The sequence below is a fragment of the Oncorhynchus kisutch genome, linkage group LG11 (genome assembly GCF_002021735.2).
Source record: "Oncorhynchus kisutch isolate 150728-3 linkage group LG11, Okis_V2, whole genome shotgun sequence".
Classification (NCBI taxonomy): Eukaryota; Metazoa; Chordata; class Actinopteri; order Salmoniformes; family Salmonidae; genus Oncorhynchus; species Oncorhynchus kisutch.
The window spans coordinates 33,078,889-33,098,727 of record NC_034184.2 but is presented as its reverse complement, the minus strand read 5'-3'; the positions used below and the strand labels follow the sequence as shown (position 1 = coordinate 33,098,727).

Genomic DNA, 19,839 nt, shown 5'->3' with positions numbered 1-19,839 from the left:
TAAGACAGAAAACCAGCAGGCTTCGGACCTCGTAGGGTAAGAGTTGAATACACCTGCGGCCTACTCAGTAAGTCATTCCCCACATTTTTTACGTTTTAGTCATTTATAGTGCATTCATCTGAAGATACCTAGGTGGGACAACCACATATCACAGTCATCGTAAGTACATTTTTCCTCAATAAAAGTAGCTATCAGCAAAGTCAGTGCTAGTAGAGGGGAAAAGAGTCAAGTACGAGTGTTAGTTCAGAAAAGGCTTTTTTTGTGTGTTGGGGGGGTACGAGAGGGGGGTTGCTATGAGATTATTTAAGATACTCTTAGAGAGGTAGGGTTTCAGATGTAGATGTTTTCGGAAGATAGGCAGGGACTCTGCTGTGAGGGAAGCTGGTTCCACCATTAAGGTGCCAGGACAGAGAAGTGCTTGGACTGGGCTAAGCGGGAGCTTCCCTCCCTACATCAGTATCTTCAGCCCTGACAAACTGTGTAAAGTTTGTTCCTTTATGAGGATTGATGAAGATAAATGTATGTTCATACCTATGAGGTTCTCTGAAAATGGAGGATAGTAATTGCTATGGGCTTCATTCTTTCACAACACTGAACATACAAAAGTTGCTATTATCCCCATTCACCTCTGCAGTGCATTTGAGGTGTGCACGATGACCGGTTTGTAAGGAAGGGAAACTGGTTCTCATTGAGGTTGGCACTCGTTCACAGACATATTTACAGGCCAGAGAACACATGGGCCAATAAATCTCTCTCTGTCTCTCTGTCTCTCTGTCTCTCTGTCTCTTTGTCTCTTTGTCTCTCTGTCTCTCTGTCTCTTGCTCTCCACCATCTCTCTCACTCATTCACTCACTCCCTTCCTCTTTTTACATCATAGGTACAGTTAAGCCCTATTTATACACTCTCTCACAATAGTTACCTTTACCTATGTCTTCAATAGCATTTTCTGTTTTTGTCTAATTGATTGACTGCCTAATGACTGAAGTATTTTGCTCTGAGTATTTTGGGTCTGCTGATGTGGCCTCTCAACAGGGGGATAATGTGAAATGAAGTGAGGGAACATTTCGGTAAGAGGAGGAGGCAGAAAGGAGGGGGGGGGGGGAGATAAGGTGAAAATGTAAAAATAGACAATCAAATAAAAGGAGAGAGAAAGTATGGGAGCAGAATTGGACCATAAAAACAGATACCTTCAAAAGGTGTGTGAAAAGGAGAGGAAAAGCTATGCAGCTGGCAAGACGCAGGAGAACAAGGAAAATAGCAACGGAGGACAGAAGCAAGTGAAACTGGTAAGATTTTTGAAGCAGTGGAGGAACATGACTTGTTCCATATAATGACTTTCTCTGTTGATGTCTAATGTCCTCTCCATGTAACTCAATCTGGCTTCTACAGTACAGTAATGGGAAATTATTGCTTTCTTCTGACTGAGCTTCATTGTTTTATTCTACATTATTGGAATGACTGTTAAATAATGGAGCGAAATTACAATAAATGAGCTGCATTAGGGAAGGAGATAATTAAGAAATATGTGTCTGTTATCCAAGCATTTATGGATAAATTGACAATCTGAAAGTTGTATTTGTCTTTCACTCCTCTGTAACTTCGGTTGTTTTACAGTCTATGCATAAAAATAATTTTAAAGGATATTGTTTAAATATTTAGATTTTTTTATTTAATACATTTGATATACAAGTGGTATAACAGATGAATTGACCTGTTAGAAACTCCTTTCTCCCGTGGTCAGCCTGCCATCTTGACCACAATGCACCTGACTATAAACCTGCTCTGCCTGCTGGTCCTGACCTTTCACCCTGACCTGGCCATGGTGAGTATAACATTTCTCCTCATTCCATTAGGAGGCTGGGACCTGTTCAAAAGAGTACAATGTTACAGAAGATTCAGACAAATGTTACCGAAGGTTATAGAACATACATTATGATTGTCTGTCTGTCACAGTCTATGGTCTGCCATGTATAATACTACATGTTGAAAGCTCTATTCATTACATATTTATCTTCAGCGTTCTAAATGTCTCATCTCACTGAATACACCCCTGGTAACCTGAGAAATGTATATTTCCATCCCAGGTGGTACGGAAAGGGGGGACTGTTATACATTGAGGACTGTTCATAGAAGTCAATGCATACTTTAATTTCCAGCCAGGCACCAGGTAAACATGTGTGTACAGCTGAGGAAATCCCTTGGCATGTCAAAACAACAGAAGGAAAAATATTTGGGCCTACTGAAGTAGGAAAGCTTGTAGCATACACATTGAGAAATGGTCCCACATTTTGGAATTAGATGGAGGTAAACCAACATTTCTCTGTTTGTTATTGAAATGGAATTGAGTTGGAGTTTAAAGGGCGATACATTTGTGTTAAATTGGGCTTTGGGAGCTGAGGCTCCAGAATTTTGGGTCACAATACACCTGTTTCTCATTAGAATGGAGCATATGTTCAGGGCAGATGTGGGTCTGGCTCAGACTACAAAGACCCTGGTAGAAGATTGAGGATAGATTCAGGGGTGGGGGGCTGTTCTGTGCCAGTCAAGCTTCCATATACTCCAAAAAAGTCATCAATCTACATAGCTTCAATATATAAAGTGAAATAACTTATGGACACTGGATTGGCTTGAATATTTATTTTATTATTATCAGTAGCAGACTGATAATGTTGATGGAGCGGGTTGAGACCTTCAAATTCCTCTGTGTCCACATCACTAAGGAAGTAATATGGTCCACACACACCCACACAGTTGTGAAGAGGGCATGAAAGCGCCAGCTCTTAATTTGAGCCGGATCCTGCTGGGATCCGGCACCTCTCCATTTTGGACTGTTTTGTTCAGATGTTGTCCCGAAAAGCTCCCCCCTACCAGAACTCTCACCCCTTCGCGAAACTCGCACGCAACTCAATTCTTCATTGCTGCGACTTGATTGTTAGTTGAGATTTCTGATCACGTTAGGCTGCATTTCATAAAATTATTTTGTCGGTTTGATCGCGTGGAGACACTAGTAATGTCTGCAGATTTTCGATTTGGCCGCAAGGCCTGGCACATTTCATAATCATTTTGGTAGCTCATGTTAACCAGTATTGTGTGCCACAGAAAGCAAAATTAGATTATAAAGAAACATAAACATTTTGTAATCTTTAAGAAATTAAAGATAATACACAAATATTATCACACAATAACACAAAAACATCACAGAAAGTTAGTTTGTTAAACAAACATTAAATATGAAATACAAATGTAGATCTTTGCATAATAAGATATAAAATGACAATAAATCAAATATTGAAAGACAATGAATAACATAAACAAATTGGAAAGTTGCAACAGCTCGACTGAACATTTCGTCCACTTTTTACCGATAGTTTTCCAGGTGATACCGTCGCCTGGAACTCAAGCCTAACCTAGTCCTCACAGGCAGCGCAGACATAATCCTCCAATGATGGGATCGTTTTCATACAGGACTGGTGGAACCATCATGGGCAGCAGTCACAGCCAATCTGAAATGTATGATGAAAAATGTTAATATATTTAAAACTTTAAATACATTGTATTGAATTACCATTTATTTAATTATCAGACAAAGCGGAAAATACTACCTTTAGAAATATTACTGCTTATACAAGTTTGTACTCATAAAAATGTGCCTTTTAGAAGTGAACAAGCAATTACACAGGTAGTGTCTTCCTCATTATTGTTCACCTCCCCACAGAAGTAGCACAGCTGGTTCAGGTCATCTAGCAAAACATAATGTAAAGTAGTCTACACATCTTTACATGTATTTTTCTGAGCAAACGGGGAACAGGGAACAAGGGAATAGTATAGGTTTCTTGTATCAAAATTATTTAAATACATTTTGGTGGCTCTCTAGTCGTTGGATCAAAGATAACCTTGAAAGATCCATATAAATGTTTTTTTAATAGGGTAGAGTAGAGTAGGTCAGGGCGTGACTGGGGGGTTAGAAATAATAAACTAGACTATGTGGGGTTCTAGATATGTTGTTCTATGTTGGTAATTGTGTATGATTCCCAATTAGATGCAGCTGGAAATCGTTGTCTCTAATTTGGGGACCATATTTAATTTAAGGATAGGGCTGATTGCTGCCCCCTTTGGGGTGATTGCGTGCCCATGGTAAACAGAAAAAAAATCTGTCAAAAATTGCTAATATATGCAATTAAAAATTATTATTGAATAGAAAACACTCTAAAGCTTCTAAAACCGTTTAAATTATGTCTGTAAGTAAAGCAGAACTCCCAGGGCACTCATTCTCCCAAACTCTCTCTTGTCATCATAAAAGTTGGCCCAACTTTGACATCATCGCCCCCACCCTTCCCAAGCACCTACAGTCCTGGGAACAGTTCCTATGCCTTCAGCGCGGTGTCCGCTTTCAATGGGGCTTCTCATTGTGTGAATCGCGGCGCTCAGGAGAGTAATGAGGGGCGAACAGGTTACTCTCATGCGCGTTCTGCTCCGGTGGTGTCTTTCTTCCAAGATTGATTAAACGATGCCTGTGTTTCTCTTCGTCCTGAGAATTGCTGTGAAGCTATATAGCATGCTAACGCTGTGTTCTGAACATAGTTTGACAAGTTTAGTCGACATATAATATGTAATTTCGATGTTTTGGTGCGCACCAACTTTACTTTTTGGCTGCATTTCAACCGAAATATGTCGTGTTTGATAACGGAAAGACACAGACTTCAAAACTAAAGCTGTTTTTGGTAAGTATAAACCCTTCCAGGTCTTCTGATGGAAGAACAGCAAAGGTAAGGGAACATTTATGTGTTAAATTTGGGTTTCTGTGGACTCCGAGATAGAGGAGCCAAAATGCTAATTCCCGATTCACATTATAGCCTAGTGAACGAAATCTGTAAAGTTAAAAATAAATGTAACACAGCCATTGCATTTGTCATTTCTCCGGACATTTGAGTAGCATTTTTTTAACATGGCATCATTGTAAACAGAGATTTATGGATATTTATAGCATATTATTGAAAAAAACATAAATGTACTGTGTAACATGTTATATTACTGTCATCTGATGAAGATTTCAAAAGGTTAGTGAAATTATTTTTCTTTTAATCCTGCGTTTGGTGATTGCATATTTTGTTCAATTTGGCTATGGAAATTAGCTGTGTCTTCGGTGTGTCTTCGGTGGTGGTTTGACATAAATATGTGCTATGTTTTCGCCGTAAAACATTTTAGAAATCTGACTTGCTGGCTAGATAAACAAGTTGTTAATCTTTCATTTGAGCTATTGGACTTGTTAATGTGTGGAGGTTAAATATTTCGAAGAATATTTTTGCATTCCGTGCGCCACCGTCCCAGCTGACGGTGGGGGGGCTGATCCCCAATTGGGAACCAACATCTTTGTCAGGTTAAGTTGCTGTTTTTCCCACCTATGTTTATGGGATATTGTTTTGAGTTAGTGCACGTAGCATCTCTGTTACAGTTTGTTGTTAGTTTATTTGTTTTTGTCTTTGCTTAGTTTCACTTTCTATTAGTAATGTGGAATTCAACATCTGCTGCGCTTTGGTCCGACATTTATTCTAGCGAACGTGACAATACTATAATTTGACAATTCTGTTTTGCCTTTTAGTCAGTATATTTTCAGTAGGTTAATTGTGCATTACCTATACTCTCAATCTTACTTTCAAGTTAAAGACCCCACAAGAAGTAACATCTTGTTGGCATGGGTGAGGAAGGGTACCACACGCCCATCTGGAGATATTAGTATACTTCTCTCTCAGGAATGATCTGAACATACAGTTGAAGTTTACATACACCTTAGCCAAATACAAACTCAGTTTTTCACAATCCCTGACATTTAATCCTTGTAAAAATTCACCACTTTATTTTAAGAATGTGAAATGTCAGAATAATAGTATAGAGTGATTTATTTCAGATTTTATTTCTTTCATCACATTCCCAGTGGGTCAGAAGTTTACATACACTCAATTAGTATTTGATACCATTGCCTTTAAATTGTTTAACTTGGGTGAAATGTTTCGGGTAGCCTTCCACAAGCATCCCACAATAAGTTGGGTGAATTTGGGCCCATTCCTCCTGACAGAGCTGGTGTAACTGAGTCAGGTTAGTAGGCCTCCTTGCTCGCACACGCTTTTTCAGTTCTGCCCACAATTTTTCTATGGGATTAAGGTCAGGGCTTTGTGATGGCCACTCCAATACCTTGACTTTGTTGTCCTTAAGCCATTTTGCCACAACTTTGGAAGTATGCTTGGTGTCATTGTCCATTTAGAAGACCCATTTGTGACCAATGTCTTGATGTTGCTTCAAAATATCCACAGAATATTAATTTCTCATGATGCCATCTATTTTGTGAAGTACGCAGTCCCTCCTGCAGAAAAGCACCCCACAACATGATGCTGCCACCCCCCATGCTTTTTGGGATGGTGTTCTCCTTTTTCCTCCAAACAACGATCGTCATTATGGCCAAACAGTTCTATTTTTGTTTCATCTGACCAGGGGACATTTCACCCAAAAGTACTATATTTGTCCCCATGTGCAGTTGCAAACTGTAGTCTGCCTTATTTTGTGGCGGTTTAGGAGCAGTTGCTTCTTCCTTGAACGGCCTTTCAGGTTATGTCGATATAGGACTCGTTTAACTGTGGATATAGATACTATATAGATACTTTTGTACCCGTTTCCTCCAGCATCTTCACATGGTCCTTTGCAGTTGTTCTGGGATTGATTTGCACTTTTTGTACCAAAGTACTAAGTGGTACGACAGCTGCATTGTGCCATGGTGTTTACTTGCGTACTATTGTTTGTACAGATGAACGTGGTACCTTCAGGCATTTGGAAATTGCTCCCAAGGATGGACCAGACTTGTGAAGGTCTACAATTTTCAAGGTAGGGCTTGAAATACAACCACAAGTACACCTCCAATTGACTCAAATGATGTCAATTAGCCAATCAGAAGCTTCTAAAGCCATGATGGAATTTTCTGGAATTTTCCAAGCTGTTTAAAGGCACAGTCAACTTAGTGTATGTGAACCTCTGACCCACTGGAATTGTGATACATTGAATTTTAAGTGAAATAATCTGTCTGTAAGCAATTGTTGGAAAACTTACTTGTCATAAACAAAGTAGATATCCTAACCGACTTGCCAAAACTATAGTTTGTTAACAAGAATTTTGTGAAGTGTATGTAAACTTCCGACTTCAACTGTTTATGTTAATTAAAGTACAGAATTTTGAAACACTTGATTACAATGTTGAGATTAATAACAGATGGGAATCTGATAATGCAGGGATTCCAGAAGGGTGTGAGTTGAAGTAGTCAAATCTGGAGCTGACAATGGCTGGAATGTAAATGACGATCATTTCGGATTATCTAACATCTGAGAATGGGCAGGCATTCCCTCGGATGAAGAACATCTCTGTCTTGCTGATTATGTAATGTCATCCAGGTGGAAATATCACCTGCATATGTGATGTTACGTCCGTTCTTGGAATTAGACCAAGGTGCAGCGTGATAGGCGTACATCATTCCTTTATTAATGAACACCAAGAAAAAACAACAGAAGCTCTGTAGCGCTAAACGGCAACAATACAAAAACAAGATCCCAAACTGAAGGTGGGAAAAAGGGCTACCTAAGTATGATCCCCAATCAGAGACAACGGTAAACCAATCTGATTGGGATCCATACTAGGCCAACAAAGAAATAGACAAACTAGAATGCTCACCCAAATCACATCCTAACCTAACCAAATAGAGAAATAAAAATGCTCTCTAAGGTCAGGGCGTGACAGATGTAGGAAAAGAGATAAGGGAAGTTGATTGTCCTGTGAATCTGTATATGAACTGTACATATGTGTGTGTGTATATATACCTTGGTATATCTTTTTTGTGTTTTAATTTCTATTATTATTATCATTATTGTGTTTTGTGGTTGAGGGGTGGTGGGTGGGGGGAGGAACAATTGGGGAGGGGATTCTTCATGGAGGCACATTCAGTCATAGTTTTGTTTATTATTGTCACGCCCTGGCCATAGAAGCTTTTATTCTCTATTTTGGTTAGGCCAGGGTGTGACTAGGGTGGGCATTCTAGTTTCTTTATTTCTATGTTTTCTATTTCTTTGTGTTTGGCCGGGTGTGGTTCTCAATCAGAGGCAGCTGTCTATTGTTGTCTCTGAGAACCATACTTAGGTAGACCTTTTTTTCTCCACCTGTCTTTGTGGGAAGTTGTCGTTGTTTGTAGGGCACATAGTCTTTAGCTTCACAGTTTGTTTTTGTAGTGTTTGCTGTTTTTTTCGGCGTCTATTTCCCTAAATAAAATAAAATGTACGCTCACCACGCTGCACCATGGTCCTCTTTTTTTGTGACAATTATACTATTATACATTTATTTTTTATATACATTTTTTTAAATCTTACAACAGTTTACTGTGATTATGGGTATGCACTCATGTTGACTTTGCCCAGAGTACAAATTTCTGATTTATTGTTTATTTATTATTATTTTATTATTACTTTTAAAAAGTCAAAAGAAAATGTAGGAAAAGCACCATGGGATGGGCGATTGAGGGATGGGTAGAGAGAACAGTAAAGGGCTCTGAAAACAATTATTGCTGAAATAACCACTTCCTTTTTAGTCTAATACTTCCTGTGGCACAAATCAGAGGGCATAATAGGTCACCAAAAATGATTCTGAAGTGTGCCAGGCCTTGCAGTCCCAAAATAGGTGGGGTGGGGATTTTGGCAGGCAAGAAAATAGCCTTACCGAAATACTCCCACCTTCGAATTTCCTTAATTTTGTGGCTAGAATTCAACATGAGCTACCAAAATGATTATGAAGTTTGCCTGGTCTTACAGTCCTAAAATTAAGGGGGGGGGGGGAGATTTCGGCAGGCAAGAAAATAGCCTTGCCCGAAACCCCCCCACCCCCCCCCCTTCTAATTTCCTTAATTTTGTGGCTAGAGTCAAATTCTTTCTGTGGCACACACCACTGGTCAACATGAGCTACAAAAATGATTATGAAGTGTGCCAGGCCTTCCAGTTCAAAAATAGAAGGGGCGGGGGGGATTTTGGCAGGCAAGAAAATAGCCTTGCCGAACACCCCCCTCCCCATAGCCAAACCGAAAACTGCAGACATTAGTGTCGCCCCGCGATTAACCAACAAGCATTTTTTCCTCTGCCTTTTTGATATTCCCAAACCCACCAAAAAAATATGTGAAAAAGTCGATTTTCAGCCTGGGCCTAATATTGTAAAGGTTGATTCAGGATGGGCCTGCCTGGGTTTATCAGGGGCTACAATGCTCAACATTGTAACCTATGATTGAGACCAACGCTTGGCTGTGGCTGTGTGAGAAGTAGCCATTACAGTTTCTCTCACACAGCTAGAATGAGATTCACTTTATATGATCTCTCTCCCTCACTGCTCAGCCTGCAACTCTCATCTCTCCAGCATTGCACTTCATCATCTATTTCCTTATAGAATTGCGTGAAGGGTTGTGAAGGAACTGCAGCACCCCTGATAAATTGAAATACATTTGCTAAAAGTATATCATTACTGTTGTCTGTTCAGAAATACATGAAATTATTCAGAATAGGCAACTACACCATGAGAAGGCCTATAATTTAGCAACAGCAGATCAATAGCTTTTTTTTATTTAAATAACCTAGTTGATTGTAGCCCAATAACAGGAATAGTCTACAGTCAGGAACGTGCGACAAATCTGTCTTTGAAAAAAAACGCATGCAGACAAAACAGGCCTTTTGCAATATTTCAAATTCAATTGTTGGAAAACACAGGTTGGAAAACAAATGGCTCCTGCTGAAAAGAGAATACTCTATGCTGTAGGCTACCTAAATATTTGATCAACTTCCAAATATTGTTTTACAAAGTAAAAAGTAAAACAAGAGATATAGGCTTTTGGCAGGAGCCATCAGCCATCGCCATTTTTAGGACTATAATTTCCTTCTCATATTGTAGCCTACAATATGTATCTCCACACACCTGGGCCTAGGCTATTGATGGATTCAAGACACGGTTGTTTTTATTGATTTCAGATTCTCAGTTTGTCAGTGTCAAAGTACTCTGCCATTTCGATTGTGTGTGTGGTTTAAAAAAAATACTCTGCCAAAGTCTCCATTCATGTAAAATTATGTAGATTTGAATGAAATGCATTTATAAAAGGTCACATTTTTCCTGCACCCTAGGCTACTAAAAATGTGCCTCTACTCTACTGTTGTATGCCACTACACAAATGAGATGATATGCATGCAATGCTTTACTATTAAGGTGATTTCTATTTTTTATTTTTTTTGTCATGCATTCTGGTACCTCAGAACTCCCCAGGTCACCCCTTTCTCACGCTTACTTTTTGTTCTGGAACCTCCCGATTTCACAAATGCAGCACTGGAAAGCACCTCAGATCCTCAAAGTTATACAGCTGCACCATTGAGAGCATCTTGACTGATGGCAACTGCAAGACACCCCGACTGCAAGGCACTACAAAGGGTGATGAGTACGGCCCAGTATATCACTGGGGCGGAGCTCCCTGCCATCCAGGACCTCCATACCAGGCGGCGTAATAGGAAGGCCAAAACATTTTCAAAGACTCCAGCCACCCAAGCTATAGACTGTTCTCACCGATACCACACGGAAAAGTCTGGAACCAGCAGGACCCTAAACAGCTTTTACCCCCAAGCCATAAGACTGCTAAACAAGAATGCTAAATGGCTAATGAAATGGCTACATGCTGCTGCTACTGTCTATCTATCCAATTGCTCAGTCACTTTAACCCTACCTATATGCAAATAACTACCTCAATTACCTCGTACATCAACTCGGTACTGGTACTCCCTGAATATAGCCATGTTATTTTTACTTGTCATTGTTATTCACAGTGTATTTCCTTGTGTCCCTATTTCAATTTTATTTTTTATCTTTAACTCTGCATTGTTGCAGAAGGACCCTGTTGTTTATGAAGCTTTGTGACAAGTAAAATACGATTTTGTTTCATTTTATTTAGACAGGCAGGCATGTACATATGTATTATCGCTGAAGAGACTTGTTTGGAGGCTCTGACTGTTGCTTGGCCTCTATTTGTCTGACAACCCAACCACCTAAAATATAATTTAAAAACAAGTTTCTCCAGAACACAGCAATTGAAGTTATCAACTCATGTTGAGTGGATAGGGCCTCAAATATGCTGTACTAGTAGAGTGGCCTCAAAGATCACAGCATGAAGAGACAAACACATGTTCTGGGTCTATTCAATGTTACACACTGATAACAGAGCTGTCTGTCTCTTTTTGCTCCTGAATTCTGTGGGTTGTTCAGGGAGGAAGATCCCAGCGCAAACAAAGGCAGGCTGAGGACAGTCTAAGACCATACCTGGGAAGAGTGGACCCAGGTGAGACAAGTCTGCCATCGTTGTTAACTTTGTCCTAGTTGATTTATATCCAACATTAAATTCATGCACAAACTCAGTAAATATTTAATGCCTATTGACAGTCACTTCCTCCACTGTTTCCCTTTTTCTCCCTCCATCCCTCCCCATGTCCCAGTCCAACTGTGTGAGCTGCTGAAGTGTCACAGTCCAATGGGCTCCTGGTGCCAAGTGGTGCAGGACAACGAAGTCCTCGTCCCAAAGTGTGTGTGTCCGAAGACCTGCCCACGGTAGGGCCACACCACAAACTTAATTCAGTTGTACTCAAGACAGGTGCATTACACCGATTTAATATTGTAAGGCAAAATATTGTGGTTGCACAACATTGCGATGTCGACACATGGCTCATTTTCATCAATTACGAACCTATTGCATTAACTATTCAAATCCACACAAACATGAAATTATGTCTGGTAGTACATTTGCTGAAAGTTAATGACCATTACAAACCAGAATCATGGAGTGGCTGTTACTTCCATCCCAAGGCTGTGTAACTCCCACCCTGCCAGCAGGTACAATGGTAACTTTGTGGGAGTTCTATTCTCGGTCTGTTTCATTTCAACTCATTTACCCCAGAAATGTAATTACAGTTGCTAATGGTCGAGGACATGTATAAGTTGTTTGTCATTAAAAAAAAAGGTGTCTCTAGCTCTATCAATCTCTGAGTAACTTCTGTCCCCGTTCTCCCTTACAGTAACACTTCTTCAAAATAGTCAGAATCAACCTAAGATCAAGAAATTAGTCATTATTTAGACATTTTTGCAGGTCTTAGTAATGCAATCTAACTAAGATGTTTGGTGCATTATTTCTCAAGTGAAAATAATTGCTTGAAAACCAGTCATCAGTCATTGAATGACAGCAAACACTTTATTGAAGAATCCCTACTGTTGACCAATCACTGGCGAAGGGGCGTAGACTTTGGCTATCGAACTTCAGCTTGCCTCAAGAAAAAATTGTGTGCTCGAACAGCCCAAAGAAAACCTGCCAAACACCAAAATGAACAAAAACGTCACAAAATGTGACAAAATATATGCGCAACTGTTTCGATCAATAAGGAAATGTAAGCTTTATTCATTACGCGAGTAATGATTTGTGTGTGCAGGCAGGGGGCACCAGTGTGCAGTGTTCTGGGAAAGACCTATGGGAATGAGTGTCTGCTGCATAGAGAAGCCTGCCGCAAGAGACGTCGCATTGGACTGGCTCATATAGGACCCTGTCTTGGTAGGACACACAAACTCACTCACAGTACTGCACCTACATAATAAGCCTTATTCATGTCCAGTTCCCACTTCATGCTTTTCTTATGTTTGTTTCCAAGTTCCCAAGGCAAACTGCACAGAGGAGGAGTATGGCCAATTCCCATACCGTCTAATGGACTGGTTCCTCCTATTAAGTCGTATGGGAAAGTCTTATGCCCCCTATGCCCTGCCCCAGAGCTGCCTGAGCCATACCCAGCGCACCCAACTAGCCCAGGTAACAGACAAGACAGAAGAAAAGGGCTTGACAACTATGGTCCTGGACGGCTGCAGTGTTTGCAAGATTTATCTCTACCCAAGCGCTACTGCACCTGATTACACTTATCATGAACTATATTGAAGGGCATGAAGAGCACTTTGGCATAAGACCACTGTGATTTGTGTTGTGGTGTTAAATTGCTACGGTTAACAAGCTCCTGTTCAGCTTATTGTGTGGTCTTCCACAACTCAGAATGAGTGGGCTTACAGGAACCCCAGTATAAATAGACTGTCAATAATCACTCAATTATTCAATAAGAAAGTAAACTGGATGGTAATATTATATCGCCATCCCTGCCTTCCTGTCCTCTCGCCATTCCTTTATCTATTCAACTAACCACATCCTTAACCTTCTCGTTGTCCTCCTTCCTCCTCCCTCCCACTCTGTTCATCCTTCTTGTAGTTATTGGCAAATAGGAGAACCTGGGCATGAATGGCACATTTTTGTCATTTAATATTCTTCTGCTGAGATGTTACCTCTCTTTCCTCTCCTGAATCGTGTAGCAGCGGTTTGCCCTGCTGGACAAGAACAAGGACGGGAAGCTGAGCCAGAGGGACCTGAGAAAGTTGCGCTACAAGAGGATGCCTCTCGAGCAATGTGCTAACTTCTTCTTCCAGTGAGCCCCACTCTGAATACACACCAGACTTCACATTTCCCTTATCCTCTATGCACCACATACAAATACAAATCCCCACTATGTTCATTACTGTCTTTATCAGTTGCCAACTATCGATATAATTTAATCTCAGTCAATAAAGAAAATACTTATCAATTAAACTTATACATTGAGAATGCTATGGAAAAATGTGACATTTGGGGAAATTAAAACAATTTGTAAATGGAATATCAAATGATTTCCTGAATGTAGAAGGTTAAAATGTCTCGTCATGGCATTTACCCCATTCCATGTTGCACCTCCCTTTCACATGTGCTCTCTCCACTCCATCCTCAACAGACATCCTCTGTGCCAATAAGCCTTCTTCTGAGCCACGCTCTCCCTCTACTAACCAGCCCCCCCCCCCCCCCCCCCCTCAGCAAACTTAACATGTGTAAATATTTGTATGAACATAACAAGATTCAACAACTGAGACAAAACTGAACAAGTTCCACAGACACATGACTAACAGACATTGAATAATGTGTCCCTGAACAAAGGGGGGGGGGGTAAAAGTAACCATCAGTGTCTGGTGTGGCCACAAGCTGCATTAATTACTGCAGTGCATCTCCTCCTCATGGACTGCACCAGATTTGCCAGTTCTTGCTGTGAGATGTTACCCCACTCTTCCACCGAGGTACCTGTAAGTTCCTGGACATTTCTGGGGGGAATGGCCCTAGCCCCCACCCTCTGATCCAACAGGTCCCAGACGTGCTCAATTAAATTGAGATCCAGGCTCTTCACTGGCCATGGCAGAACACTGACATTCCTGTCTTGCAGGAAATCACACACAGAATGAGCAGTAGGACTGGTGGCATTGTCATGCTGGAGGATCATGTCAGGATGAGCTTGCAGGAAGGGTACCACATGAGGGAGGAGGATGTCTTCCCTGTAACGCACAGCGTTGAGGTTGCCTGCAATGACAACAAGCTCAGTCTGATGATGCTGTGACACACCGCCCCAGACCATGACGGACCCTCCACCTCCAAATTGATCCCACTCCAGTGTACAGGCCTCGGTGTAACGCTCATTCCTTCGACGATTAATGTGAATCCGACCATCACCCCTGGTGAGACAAAATCGCAAATCGTCAGTGTAGGGCACTTTTTGCCAGTCCAGTCCTGTTTGTGCCCATAGGCGACATTGTTGCCGGTGATGTCTGGTGAGGACCTGCCTTACAACATGCCTCAGTCCAGCCTCTCTCAGCCTATTGCAGACAGTCTGAGCACTGACGGAGGGATTGTGCGTTACTGGTGTAACTCGGGCAGTTGTTGTTGCCATCCTGTTCCTGTCCTGCTGGTGTGATGTTCAGATGTACCAATCCTGTGCAGGTGCTGTTACACGAGGTCTGCCACTGGGAGGACAATCAGCCGTCTTGTCCGTCCTGTCTCCCTATAGTGCTGTCTTAGGCATCTCACAGTATGGACATTGCAATGTATTGCCCTGGCCACATCTGCAGTCCTCATGCCTCTTTGCAGAATGCCTAAGGCTCATTCATGCAGATGAACAGGCACCCTGGACCTCTTTCTTTCTGTGTTTTTCAGAGTCAGTAGAAAGGCCTCTTTAGTGTCCTAAGTTTTCATTACTGTGACCTTAGTTGCCTACCATCTGTAAGCTGTTAGCGTCTTAACAACCATTCCACAGGTGCATGTTCATTAATTGTTCATGGTTCATTGAAACAGTGTTTAACCCCTTTACAATGAAGGTTTGTGAAGTTATTTGGAACTTTATGAATTATCTTTGAAAGACAGGGTCCTAAAAAAGGGACGTTTCTTTTTTTGCTGAGTTTAACCATTTGCACATTGTTACAACACTGTTAAACATGCATTTACAATGGTGTTTGTTCTTCACTGGTTGCCCTTTTCTTGTGGCAGCAGGTCACAAATATTTTTCCTGTGATGGCACACTGTGGTATTTCACCCAGTAGATATGGGAGTTTATCAAAATCTTTCCTTACATTTGGGTCAGTCACTGTACTCTCTGTTTAGGGCCAAATAGCATTCTAGCATCCTCTGTTTTTTTGTTAAGTCTTTACAATGTGTCAAGTAATTATCTTTTTGTTTTCTCATGATTTGGTTGGGTCTAATTGTGTTGCTGTCCTGTGGTCTGTTTGTTTGTGAACAGAGCCCCAATACCAGCTTGCTTAGCGGACTCTTCTCCAGGTTCATCTCTCTGTAGGTGATGGCTTTAAGGAAGGTTTGGGTATCGCTTCCTTTTAGGTGGTTGTAGAATTGAACGTCTCTTTTCTGGATTTTGATCATTATCGGGTATCGGCCTAATTCTGCTCTGTGAGCGTTATTCGGTGTTTTACGTTGTACACTGAGGACATTTTTGCCGAATTCTGCACCCAGAGTCCCAATTTAGTGTTTGTCTCATTTTGTGAATTCTTGGATGTTGAGCAAACCCCAGATCTCACAACCATAATGGCCAATGGATTTTCTAACTGATTCAAGTATTTTTAACCAGATCCTAATTGGTATGTCAAATTTTATGTTCCTTTTGTTGGCATAGAATGCCCTTCTTGCCATGTCTCTCAGATCGTTCACAGCCTTGTAGAAGTTACCTGTCTAGATGGAATTTATATTTGTGGTCCTGGCGACTGGACCTTTTTTGGAAGACAATTATTTTGGTCTGACTGAGATTTACTGTCAGGGCCTAGGTCTGTCAGAATCTGTGCAGAAGATCTAGGTGCTGCTGTAGGCCCTCCTTGGTTGGTGACAGAAGCACCAGATCATCAGTAGACATTTTACTTCAGATTCTAGTAGGGTGAGGCCGAGTGCTGCAGACTTTTCTAGTGCCCTCGCCAATTTGTTGATATATATGTTGAAGAGGGTGGGGCTTAAGCTGCATCCCTGTCTCACCCCACGGCCCTGTGGGAAGCAATGTGTGTGTTTTTTTGCCTATTTTAGAAGTTGTCTAGAAGGGATTGAATTTGTTGCCTAATTGTTTTTGGATAGGTTTCCATACTACATTTCTTAATATTACTCAGTTCCTTTGACTTTGATGCCTCATTATTGAATATTGCTCTGTTCAGGTAGACTGTGATTTTGCTGTGGTCTGATAGGAGTGTCAGTGGGCTGACTGTGAATGCCCTGAGAGACTCTGGGTTGAGGTTAGCGATCCATTAGTCTACAGTACTGCTGCCAAGAGATGAGCTATAGGTGTACCTACCATAGGAGTCCCCTCGAACCCTACCATTGACTATGTACAAACCCAGCGTGTGACAGAGCTGCAGGAGTTGTGACCTGTTTTTGTTGGTTATGTTGTCATAGTTGTGCCTAGGGGGGCATATGGGGGAGGGAATGCTGTCACCTCCAGGCAGGTGTTTGTCCCCCTGTATGCTGAGGGTGTCAGGTTTTTGTCCGGTTCCGGCATTTAGGACGCCACAGACTATTACATGTCCCTGGGCCTGGAAATGATTGATTTCCCCCTCCAGGATGGAGAAGCTGTCTGCATCAAAGTATGGGAATTCTAGTGGGGGATATAGGTGGCACACAGGAGGACATTTTTATCTGTTAAGATCATTTCCTTTTGAATTTCTAGCCAAATGTAAACTGTTCCTGTTTTGATTAATTCAATGGAGTGCGTTATGTCTGCTCTACACCAAATTAGCATACCCCCTGAGTCCCTTCCCTGTTTCACACCTGCTCGTTTGGTGGATGGGACTATCAGCTCTCTGTAACCTAGAGGGCAGCCAGCAGGTCCATCTCCTCTATACCATGTTTCTTGTAGGATGACAATGTTTGTGTTTCAGATTTTTCACTATCTCTTCCATAACCCATGTCCTAATCGCTCTCTTTCCTCCCTACTATGTCTATTCAATCTCTGTCTCTCTCGATCTCTCACTCACCTCCCCCCTCTGTCGCAAATCTTGTGTGTGTGCTGCCAGTCTGCAGTGACAGGTTTTGTGGGAGTGGGGCTGGCCGGCTCAATGTCAAGCCATTCCCAGCAATGATAATGTTTATTACCCACTGAGCTTCCCGCTGTGTGTGGATTAGCGCAAATGGAAATGGTACCCTTCAAAGATAATGTTTCTTTGTGGGTGAAGACAAATGTAAGTCTGTGCATATTGTGTGCAGATGTGTTTGTTTGCATGTGTCCTTTGTGTTTGTATGCTTAATTTTCCCTTTGTGTGTGTGTGTGTGTGTGTGTGTGTGTGTATTTGCAACAGTATACTTATGTTTGTTTATGTATATTCTCTGTATACAGGTCATGTGACCATAACAAGAACAGTAAGGTGACCCTGCATGAATGGATCTCCTGTCTGGTGGATCGCTCAGAGAGCTGGTTCCAAAACTTCATGTGTGGGTGCAATCACTTACCCTCACTATCTAAATTATGCTACATTACGTGTAGATCCTAGTGTTTTGTGTGTTTCATCTTTAATTGAACAAAATTTGATTACAGGAAATGATTTAATTACAGCAAATGTTTCTTTCTCTCTCTGACAGCTATGCAAATGGGATCCGGTAAGCTGTGTCCCATGAAGACCGACAACCACCTTTGACCTGGACATGAACACATCTCCTCTCGCTTGTCTACATGTGAATCTGTTTATCACTGCTATCTACAATAATAAGCATACAAAATGATCCACTTTTCTCCACTTCCAGCATCATACTCCCCTAACTGTCACACTCAGTACTGTGTTTGTTTTTGACTTATGACATCTGTTTTGTGACGGTCACTGTACATTCATCTGTGTGGAGAAATGGCCTGTAATAAATGTCTGAGACATGGCTGCCCCGTTAGTGTCTCTATGGGGATGGCCTGAGGAGAGAGGGGCTCATTAAGAACCTAGAGGACGTGTCGCATGGATCAAGCATCCAATTACTGTAGGAAAGAGAGCTGGAGAAAGACTCACAGAGACAGTTGGATACTATGATAGAGGGAAGAGATGGAAAAGAGATGTTGGAAGGCGAGGAAGCTTAGTGTGAGATGCCGTGACCAGGGAAGGGAACAAGGGATAATGAAGGGGAGGGATCAGAAATTAGAAAAAGGACGGGAGGGGGATGGAATAGTCGGAAAGAAGTAAAGTTAGGGGAAAAATAAAGTATGTGAGAAGAGGTTTGATGTGGGGAATATTAGCCACAGCGTATGATATTTGTCAAGAGGAAATTTAGAAATAATGACTTCTTGTAATGTCAAAGATCCAAATCATTAGCCATTAACAGGCTTATACATTCCAGTACATTCTATCATATTGAGGTATTTCAGCTGTTGCCTCAGCTTTTCCATAGCTCTAGTTTTTGTTTTGTGTGTGTGCGTACGTGTGTGTGTACTCTCAAAGATCAGTAGGGGATGTACGTGGCCCGGGGTGGGTTCTTCCGTTCCACTGGTGTCTCTGGACTAATTAGCCCTCAGATTTTGCTTCGCCGGGAGGATGGGGAGAGAGAGAGAGAGAGAGATATATTTCAATATTCAACATAGGATAGAGATGCTTCCCAGACATGGGGCAAATGAGGAATGAGAGTTGCAATGTGTCCAGAAAAAAACCAAAGAATCAAAACAAGATTTTTTTCCTGACGTCTCAGATTCACTCTCATCACTTTTGATGAAGACGAGACCACTGGAGGCTGTAAAACATATCAGAGTTTTTAAAAAGAAGATAGGAAAAAAGCAGACGGCAAGGGCAGCTGTAAATGAAGAGATATAGGTACGTGATCGGAGATCAGCCAGAGCCAATTGAGAGCAGGCTGTATTTGCTAATGAGTGACCTGCTAATCAAGCTGTTTACGCAGTCACCACGGCAAGGGGAAAGGAGATCTGAATACAAAGTCCCACCTTCAATTGCTCCCCCATCCCAGGGGACTTGCTCCTTTATCTGTGAAAATTAAATGAATTGTTGGCACCACCCCTGGAGGTTCCAGCCTCCCCTCCCTCTTTGTGTCTTCATACCCCTACGTTGATACATTCCCACTTATTACCTCAGGACCACCTGCCCCACCTTCAAACCTACCCTCCCACACCCAGGGGTGGCTAATACTGATCCAAAGGCTGCCCGTCCGATCCCAGACAGTTGTCCCTCCCTACTTATTCACACTCACCTACAATCATTCTCTTCTCTTTCTCTTCTCAACTTTCCGGAAGTTGAATAGCTCAATCTTTCCCACCTCCCAACCCAACCTTTTCCTCTCCCTCCTGGTGATCTGATCTGAGATGGTGTTTGTCCTCTCTCTCTCTCTCTCTCTCTCTCTCTCCCTCCCTCCCTCCACCTCTTCTCCCTCTCAAGGGACTCTCTGCCAGCTCA

General features: G+C 41.7%; 1 protein-coding gene across 1 annotated transcript; it reads left to right on the top strand.

The window, feature by feature from the left end:
* The first annotated feature begins 1,147 nt into the window (after positions 1 to 1,147).
* LOC109898866 (SPARC-like) lies at positions 1,148 to 18,328 on the top strand. Its single transcript, XM_020493925.2, has 9 exons — positions 1,148 to 1,286; positions 1,742 to 1,822; positions 11,311 to 11,383; positions 11,538 to 11,649; positions 12,522 to 12,640; positions 12,738 to 12,892; positions 13,438 to 13,550; positions 17,799 to 17,893; positions 18,041 to 18,328. The coding sequence occupies exons 1-9, from the start codon at positions 1,155 to 1,157 to the stop codon at positions 18,094 to 18,096; spliced, it is 936 nt and encodes a 311-aa protein (XP_020349514.1). The 5' UTR covers positions 1,148 to 1,154; the 3' UTR covers positions 18,097 to 18,328.
* The last annotated feature ends 1,511 nt before the right edge of the window (positions 18,329 to 19,839 follow it).